The 27,157-nt window shown below is 37.4% G+C and overlaps 1 protein-coding gene across 1 annotated transcript; it reads right to left on the bottom strand.

The window, feature by feature from the left end:
• On the bottom strand, positions 1-26,999 carry LOC144432810 (small ribosomal subunit protein bS6m-like). The gene is made up of 3 exons (XM_078121091.1): positions 26,883-26,999; positions 10,738-10,877; positions 1-989 (listed from the first exon to the last, which is right to left on the bottom strand). The coding sequence occupies exons 1-3, from the start codon at positions 26,925-26,927 to the stop codon at positions 803-805; spliced, it is 372 nt and encodes a 123-aa protein (XP_077977217.1). The 5' UTR covers positions 26,928-26,999; the 3' UTR covers positions 1-802.
• Between the last annotated feature and the right edge of the window lie 158 nt (positions 27,000-27,157).

Here is a 27,157-nt window from a genome sequence, read left to right as displayed (position 1 = left end):
ATTTGATTTCAAATTTAATAAGCTGTTTCATTCATCTAGTATATTAACCTGTTTACAGTGCTGAGTGACTGGCTCCAATAACATTCATCTTGTCCTGTTAACTGTCATAAGCTGGTAATTATGGTTTGAAAATAGATGTACTTAGCCATCTCCCCACCCCAACAAAATATGTTAGCAGAATACCTCCACAGCTAATTAGTGAGAGTGATTACATAATTTTGAAAATCAAATAGTGTAATGTATGTAACCACTCTCCACTGTGATCAATCAGCTGTAGAGGTATTCTGTTAATGGCTTTTGGCTAACTGAGTCAATTATTAAATCATAATCTACTTGCTACAGTTGGCAAGACAAGTGTTGGAATGAGTCATTCAGCTCTGCACACAGCTACAATTATATAGATTACAACATTAATTTCTATTATGTATTGTGCTCTTGTGAGACTGGACAAGCCATCACCTGAGTTACTTACACACACTAGTATCACAACACAATATTAATCATCATCTAACCATGGTATGTGGTTGTAGCTACATTAATGTTTGGTATTACAATTGTTATTTGTAACTGAAGATTAAGTAGTGAAGGTTGACTATACTTATTCCCAATCAATCCTCTTTGAAGTTCCATTTTGTGCTTTTGTAATACAAGAGTGATATAATACCGTATGTGTATCTTTTATGCTACAACTGTGTGTTTTGGAAACAACAAAGTACATGAAGCAATTCACTGTTCAAGCTGTCTTTTCATTGACCTACACCATCCATATAAATATAAATCTTCAGTTTCTTAATACACTTGATCATAACATTACATCAGAGAGAGATCTTGGTGCTCCAATTCTTTTTGGTCCATCACATAGTGGTTGAGTGTTGGTGTATGGATCTAGTTTAATTATTGATGGTCTGATCACATCTACATCACGTTTTAAGTAAGATTGCATAGATTTGACAATTGTAGGGCTTCCTTCAAACTGCATTACAACATATCTAGAAGGGAAACAAAGAATGAAAGTAATATGCTATATTCTAGTTATGAACAAGCCTTCAATTGAACACATACATGTAGTTCCCAACTTGTATGTTTTATGGCAAAGTTATTGTGCAAATCTGAATGGTGTCTTGAGATACAAAACTTCACAATTTATCGACTAATTTGCTATTTGCCCTTGAATATGGAGATAAAAGTCAAAGATTGAGATATGAAAAGAATAGAAAGCTGACCTGGGCTGGGGCATAGACATTTAAATGGAGTCTTTGTTTATTCAACTTCTTGAGTTAACAAAGAAAGAAAATGTTTTGTTATTTCTCACCTGAAAATGTTCAAGGTCAAAGGTAAATGTCTCATTAGAAAACTTGTCATTGATAATGTGGGAGTAGACACTTGAATAGTGTCCCTGTGTACATATATAAAACTTTTGGAGATAACTGGCATGATGTGCTTGTGTATCACAAACATGGCCGCCATATTGCTATTCAGGTCAAGGTCGTGAAATTAAGTGATGATGATATGCCTTGCATAGTAAAAACCAAGAGTCAGGATTAAAATATCATCATCACTTGAAATATCTGATATCTAATATTTGATTAATGATATGAGTGTAGGCACTTGAATGGAGTCACTATGTATTATACAGAAAAGACAACAAAACAACTACACTGCCGCGATCTGCTACACATGTATGCCGAGATATACGTCTGCATTCCATTCCACTAACATGACTCATTCCATAACCTCTCATGAATATTTACTAAAATACATAATCTTCGGCTTCGCTTGGTGCGATTTTCCCCGAGAGATTTTTGTTGAGCTAATCTTTATTTCTTTTTGATACGTCTCTATAATGACTTGCATTCATACAAACTCACTGTGTACAGGTCAGTGGAGGGAAACTTGTGCACAATTGGGACGATTTTAATGTGATTTTCAGCGTAAAATCAAAATTTCAACATGGCCGAAGCAAAACTGTAACATCGTTTACAGTGTAAATAAAGGTGCTGTAGGTAGAAATTTTCACTAAATTTTGACTATCGATACATTGTTTTATACAAGGACATGTCTGAGTGAACTCAAAACAGCTTATGTATGGATCAGATTGCCGCAATGTTAGTTCAAAGTTCCGACTGCATATTTGCTCTTGAGGGTAAGCATGTCGGCAAAAAGTGCCACTTTGGCATCCCGATTCGGACTCACATACTTCCAACTTGTGGGCATTTTTTTATTTATTTTGGGCATAATTTTAGTGGTAATTTTTTGTTGTTCTATCAAATAATGAATTATATTTACTCAAACTAACTTTTCAAAAGGTATTAAGGTGACGACTTTAGATTTATAGTACACTTCATTACCAGTGTGGCACTGACTATTGCATCATAATTGGCTTTGTGAGCCGTTAATTAATTTCGTTCAATTTATTGTGACTGAAAATAACATTTTTTAAATCAAATTTCCACCCATTTTGACCATAAAACCAGAATATAGTAGTGTGGTAGGAACATGAATGTTGGTATTTTGTCTTTTATTTGTGATATAAATGTATTGTTTATTTGTGATATGACAATAAATAACCAACACAGTTTTTTTAATGAAATTTTATAATTTTAACCCAAATTCTAGCTGCACATGTGATGCTTGGATGTGTGTGATTGGAAGTGTAATGTAGAAAATTTATTTGGCGTTAAAATGATACCTAATTTTCAATTTGATAACATAACACTTACTCATACCTTTATCATGTGTATGCTAATGAGGGGCCAAGTGGATAGCATACAGTCCCATGGGGGGGGGGGGGGGAGTGGTGAAATGCAAGCAAAGTTCATGAACAATGCTCTTGGGGATTAGTGTATGTAAACAGGATTCAATTTGCACCTTTGAGGTGTCCACAGAGCATCTCATTAAAGGTCCGTATTTCAATCCCGGGTCACCGCATTAGGGACTACTCCACCCAGTACACAGCGTCTTATCTGAGCGGATTAACACTCACGTCACCGTGTCCACATATCAATGACAACGATCAAACATTTACTAATCCTGTTATGACAGACACTGTTTCTGCCTGAACCAAAATCATTTATAGTAACAATGGACATCGGAATCATTTCACTGCGTTGCTAGTCGTTGTGATACTCGAACTGTATTATGTACAGGCTCGCAACGAAACGGCCATATACACATTGAGCTTGAAAGTTCGGCCGACACAGTATACAGCGACTGTGCAGTGTGCAGTGTGCGTATTATACCATAGACAATGGATGGCAGTTGTCTACTGCATATAACACTTTTGACTTGACAGAGGTGGTAATTTTGTTTCATTGTAATGTGTCATAATTATGTAACACATATAGTTTTATAAATATAAGAATGAATTTCACGAAAAAGAACCTTTTGTATGTTTGTTCAAAGATCGGAATACAAATGTACCGGGGAGACAGCTGTGTTGACGTATCACACAACAATGCACTAGCGATGGCAAAGGAACTGTCTGAAGTAAATCGCTGTTTTGTTTATCGTTCATTGCAATGTCCCGAAAGGGTTGAACGGGCCAATTTTATAACTTTACCACTGTACAGTGAATCAAAATATGGAGCTTGGACGACAGCGTATGAATATAACGGGGTGTACTCAGTTGCAACGTCAGTTCCAGTTTGTCATCAAGATGAGCAGCAAGATACTGATTGCCGTCAATGAAGTTCAAAGGGACGCTATCAAGGCTCTCTTTGCAAACTTCGGATGGGAACTGGTTATTGATTCCGAGTCACCCGACCTTGACAACACTGGCGTTGTTGAGTCAACTGGCGAGGTCTCGGCAAGCAACGACAGTGGTATCCATATCGGTGACGAGGCCTCGGCCATCAATGACAGTGGTATCGGGGACGATCTGCAAGATCAAAACAACGACATTGCTTTGCATCAAAACGAATGTTTGCTACCTGTGTGTCACAACATACCGACAAGACTGGCTTGGTATGGGCCAGGAACCTTGTGACGAAAATGTTTTGGTTCGCCATCAGCTCTACAGAAAGTATTGGAATATGCTCGACCGAAGAAATGCGTGGAACGATCCACGCTACTTACATAGGAAGCAGCAACTAATGCAGGCTGATGATGTTGCCATCAGTCGTAGGGAAGTGATGCCTAAATGCGTCACTTCGCAGGTACGGTCTCTTTATCCAAATTTACCCGGTGTGCCGTACAGAGGTCATAGCCGGGCGTAAGCTCGGTCTAACCGAACGGCTGAAAAGCCACAAACCAAACGGCCCTTTTCAGGGCCACCACATCCTCCAAAAAGAGTGTACCTTACCTAAACTACACGTTCATGTTTTGCGTATGTCGGTGTTGTCATTTGTTAGCAATTTTATTCGAATTTGAGATCAAAACACCTTTCTAATTGGTTTTCTACTGTATGTGTAAATGGTACTCCCATTACCAAAAAATAAAACCCAAACAGAAAGACAATCACACACACACACAAACAAACAAACACAAAATAGTCACATTTCTACCACTGTATACTTTTGCCTTGTCGCCGGACCGTACTTCTGATTTGATCATTACCGTTATGTTATTATGGTAGGTAGAGGTAAATAATCTAGCGAATTGATTATCGAGATACTACCAACCCCCCAGGGAGTTACGCAAACGTTTACACAGTATTTGAGTGACAGCTGTTTGGACGCTTCTAACCTAACATTTCGCCACATACCACATGACAACATACATCAAATTTCGCTCCCAGATCATCATAATTTACAAAACAATTCACACAGGCACCTCTTCTACATATTTATAATTCATTTTGGGATACATTTAGAATAAATGCTCGGGAAATAGCCGTAATTTTGACAGTTTTCTTGGAGCACCCAGGCGATGTTAGGCGTACGAGAGGCTTTGCATAAATGAGAGTCCCTACTGTAATCCTCCTTTTATAGTCGATACGGGCCTTTAACAGTGCAACAAGTTAACAATGCATCAGCATCTCATTATAAACTTTGCATCTATTGGCATCTAGATAGATTGATTGGTACATGATTATTACTTAAAGTCACAATGCATGTGTACATAAAGTGCTGTTTATGCTGTGTCAGATATGCAAGCATTGTTCGATGCAGATGCTTTGATGGTGCAACAACAACAACAACAGCGCACGAGTGAAAAGTTGCTGCTATGAACAAAGCCGTCAGTGATGACTTGTTATCTACACAACAATCTGATCCCCAGTTCAAAGTTGACAAACTGAATCAAAAGCATCCACGTTCATATATGATGATGGAACTAGAGCAAACATCGGTCTATATGCAGTTGAAAATAGTTGTAGCAGAGCTACTGCTCATTTCAGTCAACTACTTGGCAAACAAGTCATTGAGAATGACACATACTCCCCTGCTATGATTGGGTTTTAAGGAACTGGCAGTTTATGTTGTCATTTTCTTGATATCACTACTCTGATCACGCAACAACACTTGTGAACCTAAATCAAACAGACTTAGATATGTTGTGTCTGCTCGTTGGACATGGAACATGCCTACTCATGTTGTGTCTCCTCGGACATGCCTACTCTTCAAGATGACGTGATGGAATAAACCATTCAACAATAAAGGTTGGGTTGGGTACGGGGACTAAAAACTGAGCAAGAGTAGTGTTTGAGGTATGAATTCTGCATAACGTGAAGGCCAGAAAACTTCAAGAGTTGACATCATTTCTGCATTGTCACATTGTAATTGAGGTCATGCTCCCCAGCTCAGTTAACAAGAGGGAGCGCTTGTCGACTACATGTACATCAACATCATCAGGTCCAAGGGTGGCATTGTCAACAGGGAAATCCTGATTGCTGCTGGTAAGGGATTTTTATTGAAGAAAAACCGATCTTTCAAGTTGTTTTGGACAATCTTATTTATTTTTACAATACAGATCATTAAAAATTTGAAACCACAATTATGTGTCATAACTCATTCATGATATCGATGTTCTGCCCGTTTATGTGTGTAGACTAGTACTGTATATGTGACATGCGAATGTGTGGAATATTGATGTTTTCATTGGCGTCCATTTTGAATATATTATTTCAACACACTCTATTAATAGCAGCAATTTGAATTAGCGAAGCTACACTGTTTGCTAATTTCGCTGAAATAACATGCTCACTAAACGAACATGGTTTACAGTAAATCTCTGGCTTCTAAAGTCAAACAGATGTATCAGTGTACGTTTTTTATTGTTTTCAAACTTGTTTGTTTAGCCATGTCTCAAGTTATGTATTAACTCAGTACATGTGTACTCTATGTTCAATACAACACATGTGAAAGTAGGTCAGCTGTTCCTACAACTCATTAACCCTTAAGATGCCATAGACTTTCCATGCTTGGAATTTGTTGTTAAATAAAGTAGTTCAAGTTGAGCTTTGAAGTTTAATATAAGAATTCGTCTTTGTATATGTCTGTAAATTTGAGATGTAAACCATTATTATTTTGTCTTGAGGACGTCCCTGGAGGTATTATCTCTTTATAAATGTTGTAACATACCTATTTTTTTCTCACTACTATTTCATAGCAAGTAGCAGTCGGTCGATTCAAAAACAAGTGCACATTAAAATGATTTTTTCTTCATGTTTTTCTGCCTCTCATTTTCTGTCTTCTTTTTTTGGACTCCTAGCCCTTTCCAAGCTTCTCTACATAATTTGCATGAGCTCAAAAAAGTGGTAATTTTATGAATATCTGTTACCATGGTAACCAAATCCCGCATTATGTGTATTTTTCACAAAATTTGACATAAAACATGGAAAAATTGTAAAACAATTTCCTAACCTATAACATATGAGTCAGTGCTACATGTATCCTTTTTAACACAAATTATGTAATTATCTAAGTTCCAAACCAACGTATGATATGAACTCACGAGGCAAATTCAAATATGACTATCCGGCCTGTGAATGATATCACCATGCAGACTACACAAATATTTATCAATTTTACATTTAGAATATACAGTAGACCCTCGCCAACTCGCGAGTGTCCGGGTCCATCAAGAAATCCGCGACTTAGCGAGGGCCGCGACTTAGCGAGGTGCTCATTGTATATTCATAACCACACATTAACACACGTCACACGTCAGCTTTTCTTCATTCTTCAGTAATGTGCTGGTGAAACTAGTACTGTACATGTTTTTATGAGTGCAAGTTCATGGGCGATATTCATTAAAAAAAAAAGATACGCACGAAATCAAAGTTTCAATATTCAGTAAATCTTTTCACGAACATGACGGTATGTATTCGAAATTTATTGTCATGGACGCATGGCCGTAATATTGTAACAGTCCTGGGTTAACAGTAAATCTTTGAGGAAGATTATCGTACAATTGTGTGACTCTCAAAGCATCAATCGCGGCTAGACTTTCTTATTTGTTTTTTGCACGGTCGACAAACTAAGTTAAACAGTACAACTTACAAGCTCACGCCTGGCGGCCATGGTAGGGCCAAGAAATGCTGTTGAATTTCCGGGTTGCGGAAGTGCAGTTTTGACTTTTTATCATCGAATAATGGGATTTGTTTTATATATTCTAAAACAACAACTAATTTTTTATGTTTCTCAGTACAGTAACATTCCTAAATGATGGGGTTGATTTGACAAATCGCAAGGTTCAGCAACACGTGGCGTGATGCATGATGTCGGTAGATAAACATAGAGACGCAAGTGATGAACGTATTCAGTTATTCGTAGCCCGAAATTTCGTTAAATAAATGTTTTTCCTCAAAATTTTGAAGAAACAAAACGTTTTTAGGTGACTTCTAAATCAATCAAATCAAACGATATATTAATGCGAGACAAGCTTTAGTTATTAATTTGTTTTTGTGGACGAATCCTGCGACTCGAATCTAACACGATCAATGCACCGTTCACCAGCCAGACGAAAATGGTCGACATGTTTGTTGACTAGCCGAGAAGTGCATAAGGAACTTATGAGGCAGTCCGAATAAATAGAAGGCGATTGCTAACATCAAAGTCAAACCGCGACACCTCTTCATCGAAACACCGAGTTTGAAATTGGCAGGCGTGCCATTTGTTTAAAAAAATGCACAAAGAGGAGTTCCGAAAACAATAGGAAAACTAAAGAAAAAATGGGATTCAAGGTGACACCCGCGACTTAGCCGAATTCGCGACTTACCGAGGCGTGAGTTAGCGAGGGCCCACTGTATTTAATAATTTAGCAGCCAACATTTCCAAAGGAGTCATCAAACGACAGAGTTTGTGTGAAATTTTGTTGTACCTTTCATCTGTTCCCTTCTAATGTGTTCAGCTAGTTTCAGCCGCGGGATATAGTTAGGAAAACTATACTACTCTAAAGAACTGGAATTTGAAATATATAACTGTTTGTTTCCTTTCGATTTGTTTCGTTTTGTTTCGCTGAATACCATAAGCCTTGTTTCGTTTCGTTTTGCCAAATACCATTAGCCCCCCCCCCCCCCCCTTTAGTTGTGACAGCTTGGCACGGCGTGGCTGAGAGTATGAACAAGTCATGTAACTAGGCTTGCACACTCGTGTACTCGCATACACAAGGTAGACAATCATAATAATATTTTATTTTTCTTGGAATTCGTGAAGTCGGCATACTCAACACTTTCCCAGTTGGTTAAAATATCTATATTTATATGTCATAGTTTTGGTCGGTAGTCTTTTGGGAGACATTCACAAAATTCAAAAATGTCCGTCTATGTTCAAACCGCTCAATCTCAATACAAATTCTCGCAGTTTCTTGTAATAGTTTTGTGCTCAGAAACATCGAAAAGACTCATCAAGAGTAAAATGTAAACTGAAAAATAAACGCCACCCAAATACACTTTTCGACAATCGTGCATGTTGGCAATAATCGATCATGACCAGAAGTAACACTGGGATATTTGCGCCGTGATACTACGACACATCATCAGGCTATAGGACTATGAGCTACCTCAGAACAGGCCACAGTGAACAGTTCTCATCACACAGCTCAGTAACATCTGTTTACAATATAATATAATGATTGCATCTGAATTTTTTTTGACAAATACAAGGCATGATATCTTGCAATATTTTTAGTCAAACTTTGAACGGTAATTCATCGAACGTGGAAGAAAAACAGTTTAATAGTTTGCCTGTAAAGAACAATGAATTACGCCTCCGTTCATGCATCCAAATGTGTAGTTTTTGTTGACAAGAAGTGTGTCAATGCATTTCGATTTAGATCACTACGAGTTCAACACTACGTAAAGTAATGTGTACATAAAGTAACGTCATGTGCAGTACATACATCGTATTCCAGTCTCAGGTCTTAGCATGGCATAAACTACAGCGATTATCTTTAGATCTGGCTTTCAAGCATGGTCATGAAGTACCCCGGTGGTGGCAGTCCCAGACGAAATGGGTACGCATGCTTGTTAGAAATATCACTGAAAAGAGTTTTTTTTTGTCGGCCATGTAATCGTCCCCGGATTGTAAAAATGGGGTACTTTTTAAAGATCACCCTCTGAGAATAGGGGTAGGATGCCCTTTTACTACTATCTCTCCTTGAAGAAACTTCCTGATGAAGGCCCGGGGACGAGTAAAGCCTCCAGATTTCAGAAATAATGGTGTGTTTTTTGCAATGATTTTCTCCCAATGATCTTTCATTGAAATATTCCGGGCAAGGGGTACATTTGAAATTGCGCTAACAAGCATGGGTACCTACCAATCCAGGGACTGCCACCACCGGGTAAAGTCCTATGATTAAGAGGTCACAGTCAAGATTGGTAATTACCAAGAAAGATAGTGACCTATTAATGTTTGCTAATTATTCAGGGATTAGACTGAGTGGGTGTATGTGTTTCTCCGTGGAATGATTAGCTGTCCAGTTGAAGTTGCGAGTCGGCAGACAACTTCAAAGAGAGCTCCGAAGTTTCCTGGTATCTGCAGGTATCAGTCTCAAGATCAGTGTGCCCTTTGATGATAGAAAAATTTAGTAGTGAGTCAAAATGAGGAAAACTGACATTTCTTGTGAGTCACCACATAGTAAGAGATAGGAGAACACCAAATTGTGTGCGTAAGTGGTGCATCAAATTGGTTTAGAGGGCACACTGCTCAAGATGTCTCCAAACACAGATAAGTATCTTCGGATCTTCGAATGTCCAAAGAACATCCCAGGATTAATCTTTAGAAATCCCAAGAAGGTCCCAAGATCAGTTCCAAAGACATATACACTTCCGTACCTGTTTTCCAACTACTGTTTGTCTGACATGACCTTAGTATTAATACTTCTCACACTTTCATTGCTGAGGCCGCTGCATGTTAGAACCCAATTTCACTACAGACCTGCCCAGTAGTTTTTGAGTTTAAGTTTTTTGGCCAAAATTCACATTTTTTACCCAAAGCACACACCGGTGGTAAGATCATTTGATCTGAACAATTTCTCAACTAGACACTCAAGTTAACATACATGTACCCACCAAATATCATTGCAATCGGTCCAGCAGTATTTGACTTTAAGTTATTTGCACACAGACAGACAGAGACACTTTTCCATTACTGTAGTGCAACTGAACTTCTTAGTGCGAAAAAGTAATGTTCCCAGACTACTCACCAAATATCAAGGTAATAGTTTTTGCAGTTTTTGTTGTTTACATACACGTGCCCACACATACTTTTCCCCATGCCTGTAGTACACTGAACCTCAGTTCAGTTGTGCTAAAAAAAGAAGTATACCACGTAGAACAAGTTAAAATTATTGACCCACCTTCCTTGTCTGTATCCCTGTGAATGGGAAATCATTTTATATGGCAGATTTTTCTCTCCAAGATATTCAATGGTTCGTATAAAACCCCCTCTCTCTATAATTGCTTCTCCAACTCTTCTCATTGCTGTCTTTGTTTCCAACTAAAGATCATCAAAAACAAACAAACAAAAAACAAGTTAACAATGTTGAGTGATTTAGTAATTCTTTGAAAACGAACCTCCACCACTTGATTTTGTTTTCAACCTACTTCCATGCCAGTACAATGAACACTGCCACTGGCATGTACTATATTATAATACTCTACTGTATAGCATAGTATAGTATAGTATATATTATAGTATAGTGTATAGTATAGTATACATGTAGTACAGTAGATAGTATAGTGAACACATATTGCCTGGCCATGAGGGCTATAGCACCCGTTTATTACACCCGAGGGACTGTGAGTTACCAGAATCACATGCTATTTCCCGAGGCCAAAGGCCGAGGGAAATAGCATGTGATTCTGGTAACTCACAGTCACGAGGGGGTAATGAACGGGTGCTATAGCCCGAATATAGGCCAGGCAATATGTGTTTGATAATATACGTCATGCTGTGAACTCGCGGTGGCAGATGACGTCGTCAGAAGCTGCCATTTTGACCTGCTGTGAACGCGCGGTGGTCACGTGACCATGTAAAAGTTGATGGAACTATTTCCCTATTTTCCTATCACGTGACTGATTCTAGCGAATCATGGCACAGCTTTATCACTAGGTATATTATAATGTATACTATATACTATACTATACAATATATACTATACTATGCTATACCATATACTATACTATAATATATACTATACTATGCTATACTCTATATACTATGCTATACTATACTATATACTTTACTATACTATACTATACTATACCTTATTATATACTATACTTTACAATATATACTACATATGCAGAGTTAGCGCTAGCGCTTGCCACAGTCACAAAATGCGAATAAAATTCCTAATAAACCATATTCTTAAATGGCAGCCGAGATCTCGCACAATGCGAGAGTTGCGTGTGATCTACTGCTTGGGGGGCATACACTTTGCATTAGTTTATCAACAATGGGCGATAGTATAGTGTCTGATGAACGATCGAAACCCAGCGTAACATTTAACTCTCAAAAGATGGAAGGCATCAGAACGCAAGAGCTATTAAAAAGACCATTGCCTGCCAACATCTGGAAGAAAAGATTATTTGATTGAGCGAATTTGCCTGCATGAAGGCATAAGGGGCCGTACCAAATGTAATTCCTTTGATTAGGGGGAGGGATAAGAGTTCATTTCGTTTCACGTGCATCAAAATCACCATAAAGATTTTTTAATTCTTACTGAAATGGAATCAAAAGAAGCAATGCTGTTTTTCTGGCCTAGAAAAAATGACAGTCAGAAACTTTGCTGACATACACAGAGAGAGATGCATGCTGTTCTAAAATAACCATATGGCCAAGTAACCGACCTGGCCAGGGAGTGATTAGTCTTGCTGCTAGACGTTCAGGCTTTCTTTCGATACTATAAGCGAACGAAGTTCGCAGTGAGGGCTTCCCCGAACAGTCTAGCAAATGTCATTTTCAGACCGGACATTCCATTGAGATTACATTGAGCGGTGGGTTGGACATGTATGCATATATATACTTCAATACATTCAATCTCTGCATGCAGGTGTTGACAAACACATTTACGTCATTACTATGTTTTATCGGTTTATGGTAATTGTGTTTGATGAGTGTGTAGACGTTGTCATTCACACATTTTAGTTAACGCATTGGTGGTTATTTTTACAAGCCCCTCCTTAAGATGAATATGCATGAAAAATTTGTTATTGTCCTCTGTTTGTGCTTGTCGCTAATACGGTTCTCTGATTGACAGTTATTTATATCCTGATGACATTTGCTAGACCTTGGATGTTCTATCCTCGATAGCGATGTTCGGTCGTGTTGTATTCTATCGGAAGAACATCCGAGGTCTAGCAGATAGACTAGGGAGTGATGTACAATAAATCAGTGGGTTTTTTAAGTCCGGTAAGCCGGTAAATATTACCTGGGTTCCCCACGGGTGTGGCCTCGAAACATTGGAAAACTGATAAAATGCTATGAAAATGGTGTTTTAACAAATAAAAAGCATGATGATAATTTTTTGGGAAAAACCATTCATAGTCCGATCGTTTTGCTTTCTGCCATAGTACTGTGAGTCGATTGTTTTTATTTTGACACTGTCGCAATGAATGTAAAAAGAGGCAATACTAATGTTGCAATTTTCGTTGTCATTGTTGTGTCTACCTGGAAAATTACTGCACTGGTTCATACGGACACAATACAGTGCACTCAACATGTCACGCTCCCATGTCAAAAAACTCACTGTCACACATGTCTAACAATAGTTCTCTTCAACATGTTCAGTTTTTTTTTACAAAAACAAAAATCATAGTCGGAGATGATACGGCACCACGGTAGGGTTTCATTGAGCACGGGTCGTTTTTTGAAAGAAAATGAAACCACTTTGTCTCTATGTGGATGGTAATGAAAATCAAAAGAAAATGAAATAAAGCGAGTATATATTTTCAAGTAGGACAGTTATCTGACAAAACTTTCTGCTTTATATAGACGACTTCGCTAAGATTTTGAAAGGTCAAAGATTGTACTGTGACGACACTTGCAACATCTGAACTATTAAACTAAAGGGAAGAGACAGAGGGGGAACTTAGCATTCAATACTGAAGTAGCCATGGAAAATCTTACTTTCGTCGTATTTTTTCTTAAAAGAAGCAAATCATAGACATAACAACTTAAATTGAAAATCATAGATATCGATTTTCGAGCACATGTACGGTGAGTGACCTTACGTCACCCATACTTACAAATGTATCAACATGTATACTAGCATCATATTCTTTCACTGTAATAACAGTTGGGGTTGTCGGTGGCCAAGTGGTTAAAACCACTTGCCTCTTACCACTGCGGTCAGGGTTCGAACCCCATTCAGGGTTCGATTAAATTTACCACGCTGTAAGTGAGAAGAGTGTCGTTCAGTTTGACTCTACCGAACAACGCAGGTTTTCCCCGGGTACTCCGGTTTCCTCCTGCATTAACACTGAACCCATGAGGGATGGCCCTCACTGGACTTCTTGGGAGACAAGTGTTTAAATGCTTAAAGAACTATCCAGTATAAATAAAGATTATTATTATTATTATTATTATTATTAATAACAACAACAACAACAACTACTACTACTACTACTAGTTAGTAGTAGTAGTAGTAGTAGAAGTAGTAGTAGTAGCAGTAGTAGTAGTAGTAGTAGTAGTAGTAGTAGTAGTAGTAGAAGTAGTAGTAGTATAGTCCAGGGCTCGAAATTAGAAGTAGTCTCGCGTCAATTGACTACCAGTTTTTCAAAAATGACTACCAAGTTCGAAAACTGGTAGTCATCCTTGACTACCACAAAAATCCTGGGGACGCCAACCCACCGTATGCATGGAAGGCCTGTTGACAAGTTGGCAATGTAGCGTGAGTGCTGGACTCTAAAGCTACATGTGATTAGATATGGCTGGCATGTTTGATATTGCTTACTTTGTAGTCAATAAAAGTGGCTTGGTAAAATAAACAAAATACATGTAGCTTATGTGTGATGTTACAAACGCCATAGCGTCTACTCAAACGCAACACTCTATTGATTTCATGACTGTTTCATTGTCTTTTCCATGTCACACAGTTGCGATCAAAATGATACAAAACTTAGAAAAATATACGGAATAAAATCATTCTTCCACCACTAATCGCGAATTTATAGTATTTTACAACTAGTCATTCAATACTATGATACCTCAATTTAGTGGAAGGATGAAAATTTTCGTCATTTATCGAAGCCCTTAGCGGAGGAGACAAATCCTAGACATAATCAGAATGACTTCCTATGTTTATAGATAGTAACAGATAAGATCTGACAGGACGTGCCTTGGTGCATACCATTTCTCTCTAGGGTTGGGTCATAGCATGTTATTTTTAATTTAAGGGAAACTGAAATGGATGGTGACTGTGTGCATTTTTTATCGTATGACGTTTTATCTTTTACAAAGTAAATAATAATAAATAGCATAAATGCTCAGATTTAAGAGCATTTATGCTCTCAAATACCCAAAATGGAATGAGCCACTAACCATTACATGTAACTCTACACCTCACACCGTTATTGATTCAGTGAAATAAACTACAACATGGAAAGTACGTAATTTTGCTGTGTGACTAGCGATTTAGTTAGTGTTTTGAAGTTTATTTCTGTCAATCTCTCAGTCACGTCCTGTATATATGTTTGAGGCCAGTAACTGTTTGATGTGTGTGTGTGTTTGTGGGTGAGGGGGGGGGGGGGTGTTTGTACATGTATACATGTGTGTGTGACTGAATGAATGTAAAATATGTGTATATTCATTATGTACGTGTTATGCCAAAATTTGTGTCAGTTTGAGGTTTCCAAGTGGACATTGCAAAATAAGAGTTTGGTACACACAATAATCATTTATATGATATTTACTTACTATGATACTAGTATGATATTACATGTAGTATTTTAGGACAGGTCAAATGTTTGCATAATATGAATGTCACTAATTTCATGAACTCAGGTGTTATCAGAACGTTTATTACTTAATGTTTTGTTTATGCATAAATCATTAAATGCTGAAAAAAAGAATGACTACCAAATCTTCCCTATTGACTACCAGTTTTAAAAAGTGGTAAAAAAGTTACTTTCGATCCCTGTACTATTATGTAGATCAATGATGTGATTCGTTTTTTGACACCCGAATATGAACATATCCTGTTGGACGTCCTAAATGTACTTACAAATAAATTTAATTTGTAATGCATGTCTGGAGCGGAACTTTATTTAATTCAGGCGCATATTGACTGACTGACACCATCCATCAATCCATCCATCCATCCATATCCATCATCTATCCATCCATAGAGTCACGTTTTTTTGTACATTAGACAAGAATTATTTTTTGATATTGGGTTATTCTCAGCGTTATTTTTCAAAAATAATCAAATGTATGCGATGTCATTCCGACAGTTTTATTCGTTTAAATATTTTTGTGTTGTGTGACCTAGACGAAAATTCGAACATTCCTATTCCAACCTAGAAAAGAATACATTTTCTCATACAAACATGTACCTAATCGGCACACAAAACCCAACCCTATCCAGGACATCATTTATGGCTGAATCGACCTATAAACATTATGTTTGTGTAACTGTTAATGAAAACAAGGCTGTCGTGTCGCTGGATTTCTGTGACATTGACCTGTTAAGGCTCTTAGTACCATGAGCTTGGAACACATAGTAATAGACTTGACACAGTGTAGAGAAAGATCAAATTTTATTACATTACGTCCACCCATTTGGTTGAAACGAAGTCATTTGTCATCTAGTAATTAGTTCTTATCCTAAATCGCACAGATCTGTTTGTGGTGTTAGACTTCATAAGGTTGAGCAGCGAAGATGGCGATGCAAATTCACATCTACGGGGAGGTTTTCGAATTGAAAGTGATACCTGTGTCTGCTGGTTAAATGCTCGACACGAAATCCACTTGTTGAAGAAAATATGTTACGGTGAAACCAGACAGGTCTTGTAGCAGGAGGACGCTATTTTCACAAGCATAGAACTTTTTGAAGATGGAAAATTTATGAAAAATATTATTAAACCAGTATTCTGACCTCGTTTATTATACCTTACGTGTGATTACCTCTCAACCTGGACAGTTTTCTATCGATGTATTGTGCCACATTATGTGCCTGGATATTAACGAAGACATTGTTCGGTTCACTTCCCCGTGATATCTCTTTGATTCGAACCTAGTGGCACACATGTTGCAATAATGTAGCGATACAAAGTGCCCCTAACAGCTCAAGAAAGTGAAACATTGTTCATGTTTTGATTTTCGATGCGTTTCAAAAAACGAATCTTAAAAAATCGATATCAACATCCCCCAAAAAATCAAAATTACATGTATTTCTAAATGTTGATTGGTACGTATTCATGATTTGAAATCATATCATCTCTGGATAGATTTGGATTTCACTTGGGCGTCGTTAGTCACGCACCATGTACATGTAAAAACGGACTGTTCAGAGACTTTGTCACGGCCCACCCATCCCTGAGCAGTGGACTTGCCCACATTGCAGAGGTCGCGTTAACACGTTATTTGTGCGTATTTGACGCACTATTTGACACTTGGGACGCATTTTTTTGGATGTATGCGTCACTGGGGATGCATCATAAACAGGGGACAAATGGGGCTTACTGTTGGCAAACATATGGTTATCATCTTTGCTTCGAAGTTGTAGAACCAGACATCGTGGAATTAGTCAGTTCTGATTGTAACTAAGGTCTAAATTTACATGTGCAGTGTGACCTGTGAAATTTGAATATGACCCATAGTATACAAAACGTTCCAACAGTTTCATGTGCCCCATGACCATTTCCTGACGTGTCGAGCACGTCCTGGGTAGTTTAGAAACTACTTGATATTATAAATACTTATCCGCATGATTGGTTACTTATTAACAGATGTGGTTTGGCAGAGTTTCCATCGATAGCACGGTCTTACGCTACGGTGAAGCATCTTCCCTCACGGGTGAAGCGATGATTAAATAGACCACATCGGTGGACAGTAGTCTATGCTGAAAACCTCACGTGGATAAATTCATACTGCCACGTCACCATTTCATTCTCACTAAAACAAACTTATTTTGAGCTTCGTTACGGGATCGAACGCATTATGTGAATTTACAGTGAACATGGCACGCGTAAGGCGTCGTTCAAGAATAAACGATTGCAGCGTAGCGACACAAAATTTATATCAAACTTTTACAACTGTGTCTCTGTCAAATTGAAGTTCACGCTGTAGTTCATACTTCATCATTCATGTCATGGAACTTAGTTTATGCATTGCGGTTTTGTATCATAGTGTAGTTTTATGTACTCCGTACGGTCCGACTCCAAGAACCGTCCCAACATTAGCTCTGGATTTATACGCTACGGGGTTTCGACACGTCTTCTCCCACTCCGCTATATATTCATCCGGACTTCGTTCTCGGAGCACATATTTTTAGAGAGTGATTACCATAGAAAATCGAAAGTCTAGAAAGATGAAGTTAAACCACTGTATAGCGTATTCTTGCATATAAATGTTTTCTTTTTGGAAGTGCAAACTATGTACTTGTATATGGTGTGCGGGAGAATGACACTGATGTGTTCATGTATTTACATTTGTAACATATTTAGTGTACATCTGAAAGACATGTAGGTAGTGACTGTGTGCATGCAAATTTGGAAAAGACGCACCGTAATAGGATTTTGACGCTAATTTTGGCAGGAACGCGTCCCAGGGACGCATCAGATAAAAAGCTACCATGACCTCTGCATTGAGACCACATGTTATTACATTGCGTCATGTGTTGTTAGCTCTTGAAGCCCTTTCTGACCTGATCTCTGCAAGTTCGATGGGTACAAAAATATTGCACATCACTTTCATTTCGATTTGAATTCAATACTTGGGAATTAGAATGTACGATTTTGTTCATTTTAGTGACATTTTATTTAGTGTCACGTAAGTAGTGTCGGTGAACAACACGAGCCGAGATGTCACATGTTTGACATGGCCTCTAAACTTGAACTAAAGTGTCGTAGATGGTGGTATTGCTAACGTTTATTTCAGCACTCACAGCAAGTTGATCGATCAACTGATGTTGATTCAATCCTTCTATTAATGTGAAAATCAAAAGTTCGATCACCTGAAATAATTATTCAGCAATAGTTTAGTAATTCAAAACAGATTTGTAGATGTTTTCACGTGATAGTTGAAACATGTGAAAGCCACGGCCGCCATAAATGTGTTCATCACTGTCTTGGTGAGACAATCAAAATCGACGTGCATAAATTACGGAAACGTGCAAATAAAAACGACTCGACAGAAACAACTTGAAGGCTAAAAAGCATGAGAACTGGTAAATACAATTTCCAGTTGAAACTATGTTTTGCAGAGACAGTAAAACGTTTTACAATTTGAATTGCAATTCGAGTTTGTTGTGTTTAGCGGTCATGGTATATGATACCTTGGAGTAATTATACAGACAGTATAATTACTCCAAGATGATACATACATGTAGGACAAGTCATTGGAAGGTTACTGAAGTCAATCCAAGTCGATTTGAACAGCCGTAACAAAGTTGTAGTGGTCATTTCCACCCATACAGGAGGAGATATACAATAAGAGAGTTTTGAAAAAGCTGTTAACAATTCTAGAGAATGACCGTCATCCTTTGTATTCCACTTTTTGTAAATGTAAGAGCATTTTTAGCAAACGATTTAATTTACCAAAGATTGTAACTGAGCGCTTCAGGAATTCTTTTTTACCACAGGCAATAAGAATTTTTAATGACCAGTGTTGAGCTGCAGTGCAGTGATCTTGTGGGTTTGAGTTTTGAATTATTGTAGCTATTTAAATTTAACATTACATGTATGTGTATCTTGTTGTGTATCTGTAATAATTGTATCATTTTGTATTTCGTGAATTGTTATACTGCTGGCAGTGTCCCAATTTCCCCATGTGGAATCAATAAAGTATTTATCATTATTATTATTATACTGAATGTAGACGCTCTGAGCGACAACCCACGCTATACTGTGACACAAGTTACACAATGGTTTCCTTTCAGTATCAGTACACACACCGTGACACAGCTTGTACTTCCAAAATGTCACAGTAACGTTTATATGCAACAATATTGTACACAGTGATTTAATGTTATCTTTCTGGGCTTTCGATTTTCCATGGTAATCACTCTGGAAAAATATGCGCCACGGCCCTTCTAGGAGTCGTGTCGTACAACGGTACAGAGTACAGTGCTATGGACACAGCACTGCAGTACTTACACAAAGTAAGTTCCAACTTCCATGACATGAATGACAGCGTTAACTTTCAACTTGACAGCGACACGTTTGATAAAACTTTATGTTGCTGAAGAGAACTGTTAACTTGGTATACATTGTACACCTAGAGATTCGTTTATTCTTCAAGTTCAACGATGCCTTAAAAATTACGTGTGTGAACCATGCTCACACAACGCCTTGAGAGCATGTACTGAATTTGGTAAATTTACGTAATGCTTTCGGTCTTGTAGGAAAGCTCAAAAAGAAAGTTGAAGTTTTTGTGAGAATGAAATGATGACGTGACGGTTTGAATTTATCTGAGTGAAGTTTTCAGCATAGACCGTCTGCCGATGTGGTCTTAGACTCAATTTGATCATCTCTTCGCCCATGAATGGAAGGGGCTTTGTCGTAATGGCTGTCATATTGATGCAAACCCTGTCTAACAAGTCTGTTAATAAGTAACCAATCACATCAATAGATAATGATAATATACATGTAATATATATTATATCATACCAGTATATTGATGGCGCAAATCGAGAGATCTGATTGGTCTAGACATCGAACTAGCACGTCTAAAACGAGCAATAATGCACGGTTGGCACGCGTCCAAATTTTGTTCGTCTATGAGCGTTGAGTTGTAGTCCACTGTGATACTGATAGTGAACTCTTCGAATTGTCAGAGGAGGATTTTCTCTCAATGAGACAATATTTTATAAGAAATTATGAAGGAAATTTCGAAAGCAACCAAGTCATCGCGTATTAGTATTTATTTCTGTTTCATTATAGCCTCTTTTCGCCAGTTTCCCGGGGAAGAATTTCATTTTCTTTTGAAATTCTTCTTCGTTACTACATGTTCGTATGTATCTGATCGTTTGACCCTTAAAGGGTATATGCAAAGGTTGATAATTTTTTTCGTAATTATGTTTATTTTGCCATAAAAATAAAGGAAATTGGGTTTGTAATAGTACAATATAATTCTAACATGAGAAATTGTGCGAAAAATGAGGCATTCTCGGCTCAGCCACAGAGCACCTTCAGGTAAGTACCTCTCATTTGCATATGGATAGGACAGCGTTTGGAACATCGTGACGTCACTTCTTTCAGGAACACAAATGTGTTTGTTACCTCTCATTTGCATATGGATAGGACAGCGTTTGGAACATCGTGACGTCACTTCTTTCAGGAACACAAATGCGTTTGTCAGTGTATCTTTACATGCAAAGCCATTATGGTCAAACCAAAAAGTCAACTTCACAACCCGTTTTCGCCAGAACCTGACGTTGAATATTGGTCAGATTCCTCAAGCATAGAACAATATCAAGTCGCGAAAATAAATTGGTCGCAAATTTAAAACGGTATATAGTATACTATATACTATAATATAGTATAGTATAGTATAGTATAGCATAGTATAGTATATAATATAGTATAGTAAAGTATAGTATAGTATATAGTATATTGCATAGTATAGTATATAGTATATTGCATAGTATAGTATATAGTATATTGCATAGTATAGTATATAGTATAGTAAAGTACAGCACAGTATATAGTATAGTATACTATATAGTATAGCATAAGTATATAGCATGTAGTATAGCATAGTATATAGTATATAGCATAGTATAGCATAGTATATAGTATATAGCATAGTATAGCATATAGTATAGTAAAGTATAGTATAGTATAGTGTATTGCATAGTATACAATATAGTATAGCATAGTATATAGTATATAATATAGTATAGCATAGTATAGTATAGTATAGAAGACCGATTTTTGAATTAGAAGATCGCCACTTGAATTAGAAGACCGACACTTGAATTACAAGACAGACACTTGAATTACAAGACCGACACTTGAATTAGAAGACCAACACTTGAACTAGAAGACCGACACTTGAATTAGAAGACCGGTTTTTTGAACTAGAAGACCGACACTTGAATTAGAAGACCGATTTTTGATTTAGAAGACCGACACTTGAACTAGAAGACCGACACTTGAATTAGAAGACAGACACTTGAATTAGTTAGAAGACCGATTTTTGAATTAGAAGACCGACACTTGAGTTACATGTAGAAGACTGACAATTGAATTAGAAGACCAACACTTGAATTAGAAGACCGATTTTTGAATTAGAAGACCGACACTTGAGTTAAAAGACTGACACTTGAATTAGAAGACCGACACTTGAACTAGAAGACCGACTCTTGAATTAGAAGACAGATTTTTTAATTAGAAGGCCGACACTTGAATAAGAAGACCGACACTTGAACTAGAAGACCAACACTTGAATTAGAAGACCGATTTTTGAATTAGAAGACAGACACTTGAATCAGAATCGTCTTCGACCATGGTAAACAATAAATAATTTAATACTGTATATACAGATTAATTCAAGTGCTCAGTAATACAGGTCGACGTCAACATGTGCGCTTCTACTAGAAGTACTACTGACAGACCCATTGGAAATACGCGTTTACTTTTCCTCACGTTTTTGTTCCTAAGGGAGTGTCCAGATTTTACTTCCAGGGGGGATTTTCAGGGGGCCATCAGTTTTTCTCAGGAAAAAATTGGGGGGGGGGGGGCTAAACAAAAATTTCACAATTTTCTAGGGGGGGGGGCATGGAAATAAAATCATGACTAATTAATGCAACATAAATCAACTGCAATTCTGGCACTTCTCAAAGTAACTTGTCTGTTTCATCACAATCACTATCAGTGTTATCATCAGTACATGAATTTCCTGAGCTATCAGTATCACAATTGTCGCCATCACTGCCTAGAACATGCATTACAGAAGTGTCGCTTTCAGTCTCAGGGTCACTATCTGTTTCATTCATGTCCATGGTATTAGTTTTAATTTCATTAATTTTGCAGTCAGTTTTCTAGATCTAAATTCTGGTGTTCCTACTATGTGAGGGGATATTATGTCTAATTTTTCTCTTTTTAATTTTCTCTGTTTTGGTAATTTATGCTCATCAAGATATTTATCCAACTCTTTCACATTAAGTTTTTAAAGAGTTCCACTCAGGAACAACTTCAACCAATCATAGTCATTATATTTCTTGTTTTCTCTTTTTTTTCAGTTGCTCTTCCCGATGTTTGGATCTAATGTTTTTTATTCTCTCCAGATTTTTCAGATATTCAATGTAGTTTTTGACAACACTTATGCTGACAATATATTCCTCTGCAAAATGAGATATAGAAATTTCATCATGTAATTGTTTGAAGAACACAACCTTTTATGTTGGCATGGGGTTGGAAGTCATCTACAGTTTGGTTTGTTTTTACGAAATCACCTAATACTGGAAATAGAAGTTATTTATATATCAGTCAAAGTATAACAAGCAAAAATGTTGATACTAGTTAAATTATTTCTGTTTTTGACTATTCCTTCCAACAATAAAAATGTTCACATTTATACTTGCATTGTTGACAAGCTGAGCAACACAAACCGGCATTCAAACTAAAGTTGTTTTCAATACGTATCTAAAAAGTAGAACCGCTGCCCCCCGAGATTTTTGAAAAAAGAAAGAAAAAAAAGCTACTTTTTGAATACTTAGCGATGCTATTAAAATCGTTATTTACGTGACGATTCCTAGCATGCGCGATTTCAATGGATAGTTAACTAAAGTGACTGTACACTGACTCATGGCTAATATGTATCTTATATCGCTATTGTACGCTGGCTTAACTTTGAATGAAAATGTGTCCAGTTAAAAAGTGTAACTTTTTGCAGCAAATTAAAAATTCTTTGCGCGGAAAAGTACAAAAGAAGTGCGCACTGTGCATTTTCTGCGAGTAACCGTAGTCTTAATCTTGAAAGTCTCCTTCATTTGAAGATAGCAAGTCGCAACAATGTCAGCGAGTGAAACTCAAAAAAAAAGACGGAAAAAGTCGTTCAACGTGAGGTTGCCTGCTATGCTGCATGTAGTGACTCTGAAGATGCGCTCGATCTCATTTACATCTTGTTCCTTATATTAAAACATTTCATGCTGATAAAACGGCAGATCTCTTTTTGGAATATTTGGTGGCCCTGAAAAACTATTAAACTAGGTACGCAGTTTAAGATCCACTATTTGAAGATATTTCTTTCAATAATTGTGTTCGACGTTGTCTTTGGTTAAAATGTTGTTTGATATAATTATCTCATTGCACACTGACACTAGCATTATTCCGCAATTCATTTTGAAGCGACAATTTGCTATGGAAAGAAAGGCCTGAATTTGTAAACAGAGCTGTACCTTCGACATCAAAATCCAAACTTCAATTTCCATTATAATGATAATGACAAGGAGAATTCACTGAGTTCACATTGGGTTCCGACATAAACGAGGCCATAACAGTTTTGGGAGTTGGGTAAAGAAAATGATTATTTTGTTGTGTTACTTATTTGAGAAAGCACCATCCATTTTTTTTTACTTTGAATGTGACATCTTTTCGGCAACTACTTTGAAAGATACGACATTAGGCCAGAAAAAATGAAAAAGCTGTTCAAACTACCCATATATTTTTTTCTGGTGATGGGCAATATATCCTCATGCGGGCTTCACATTTTTTTTTCAAAATTAAGGATATTTCTTTATATTTTCTGAATAGTACATGTAACAATATACATTTGAGTCTATTCCAAATTATATAATATCTTATACAGTGGTTTACTTGGCTCTGGTGTTGCATACAAGCATGAATTGAGATTAAATATCCAATGTGCACTAAAAATTGAACAAGTGATTGAGAATGACATAGTCCCCGCTATAATTGGGTTTTAAGGAATTATCACTACTCTGATCACGCAACAACATTTGTGAACCTAAAACAAACAGACTTAGATATGTTGTGTGTGCTTGTTGGACATGGAATATGCCTCCAACAATAAAGGATTGGTTGGGTATGGGGGATCATATCACGATGAAAATGGAGTCTGAGTTATGGCTTTGGACATGGAAAACTCACAAACAAAATGGATGCCAGGCAGCCATATTGGATCGTATCACGACGAAAATGGATATGCACATGTATGTCATAGAACACTGTCCTAATACCAACTTTAAATGAGATCTGTTCAAGCACGTCTGAGTTATGGCTTTGGACATGAAAATTCGCAAACAAAATGGCTGCCAGGCAGCCATATTGGATTGTATCACAACGAAAATGGATATGCACATGTATGTCATAGAACACTGTCCTAATACCAACTTTGAATGAGATCTGTTCAAGCATGTCTGAGTTATGACTTTGGACATGAAAATTCGCAAACAAAAATATATGTAAATTGCATGCAAATTTATGTAGATTAGCACTTTTCTAAATTTTAAATGCCTGATTGCACCAAGACAAAGTTCTGCCTCCACCCCCCCCCCCCCCCCCCCCCCTTGGCAATTTGGTCAGGCTACGGCCCTGGTGTGTGTGTGTATGTGTTATGTAATTGTATGCATACATACATAACATACATACATACATACATACATACATATGTAGGATTTATTTGCATTTCACGGCCACCGGCCCAAATGCAAAGGTGGATGCATCAGAAAAAAAAGTGGTATTAACAAAAACAGATGAAAAAATAAATACAATGTGAAAGACTCTGAAAATACAATCGTTCTGAGAGAAAATCACTGATAATCGATATATACAATCAAGTGATAATGAAAGCAATCACGTCAAACATACCTTATCTCTAAGCCTGATTGCTTTATGTACAAAATTGCAGTTTAAGTAAAATATTTGAATCGGTTGATAGTAAACTTAAAGTAATTTTGTTCTAAAAACATATCGCATGGCAAGTACTGGATTCTTAAATTATTATAAAGTGGGCATATTATGAGAAAGTGATATTCGTCTTCTACCATAGTCGTGTTACAGGTTTTGCAAAACCTTTCTGTTGGAGGGATGTTGCGTCTCCTCTCGTTTTCTATTTCAAGAGGAAGTAATGATACATACATACATACATACATACATACATACACACACACACAGACAGACAGATATACATACATACATACACAGTGTTTTATTTAAGGGCGGTAAGTAGGTAAAATCTACCGAGGTTCCCACATCATTTTACCGGGGTTCCCCACCTAAACTATGATACATTGCATGGGAAGCACTACCAGTTTTACCTCTTTCCCCCTTTCTGTTACCGGGGTTCCCAAACCTTAGCAAAAACACTGCATACATACATACATACATACATACATACATACATACATACAATGAAGTGCACAAGGAACTTGTGAGACAGTCCGAATAAATAGATGTAATCCGACGTTAAAAACAATACATACATACATATACATTGTGTATGCATAAAGTGTTTGTGTTTGAGGGGGGGGGGCATGGAAAAAAATCAAGAACTTGCTGGGGGGGGGGGGCATCAATTTTCCCTAAGCTTTTGTAGGGGGGCCATGAAAAAAATACACAAGGAAAAAGGGAAATCCTCCGGGGTCCCCCTGGAAGTAAAATCTGGACACTCCCTAAAGCTATTTTGCTCACGCTCACAGTATAGTGTGCCATCTTATTTCAATTCTGGTCAGTTTCACAATAATGAATGTTATTGATGCAACAAACTTTAGTTGTTTTAGATTAACTACCTTTACCCGTTGCACATGGATCGTGTTCAACTTCTAGGTACTACATCATGTAATACATCGTACATGTGGTAATAACCTAATGTGACGGTGTACACTAGTCCTGCTTGCATACGGAGGAATTCGGGACTCGATTCTGACAATTGTCCCTCCCCCTCCAAGTCAAGTCAGTAATACAGACTCGTGCACCGTCGTCATGGAAGCAGGACTAGGTGTACACGTGTGTACGCGGCTGAAGTCGCGGTTGTTGGAAAAAAACAGATAATATGATATCAAAACGTAAATTAACAGTTTTGAGAACTGATATAATGTTTGAGCGATCAATTTCGAAGGTAATAAGAACGTGTATTTGACACCGAAACACGTCTTCATGGATGTCAAAGGTCACGCCTGTCACGCCGGGTACGAGCACAACGTGCTCGTGACCGGCGCCTATCCGCCTAGCGCCTGTCAGCAGACTCGCGCGTACTCGGCCTAAATAGATAGTAAAATACGTCGCATGGCCAGATATAGATAATAAAACAGGTAAGATCGCGAAGCTGGATAGATATGCATGTACTCATTCTAGTAATGATCGTATTCCTCACCCTGTCAAGAATCCTAAATATCAGTGATATCTCGTATCGAGGCATTTCTTCAACAGATACAGTAATACAGATAAACTTGTAATAGTAACGGTATCTTCGTATCCCATGCGTAACGTGCCGACACCACTTTTGACGTCTCTAACTTACCCAATTTTCTTAAAGTGTCTAGATATCCCTATTAAATATCAAGTATTGTCTCTAAGTTTACAAACGCTAGATGACTATTCAGATGCTACACTAATTCCTTACTTGCATACATGTTTTGCGTGATGGAA

This window comes from Glandiceps talaboti, chromosome 3 (assembly GCF_964340395.1).
Source record: "Glandiceps talaboti chromosome 3, keGlaTala1.1, whole genome shotgun sequence".
NCBI classification, from domain to species: Eukaryota; Metazoa; Hemichordata; class Enteropneusta; family Spengelidae; genus Glandiceps; species Glandiceps talaboti.
This window is presented reverse-complemented; position numbering and strand designations above follow the sequence as displayed.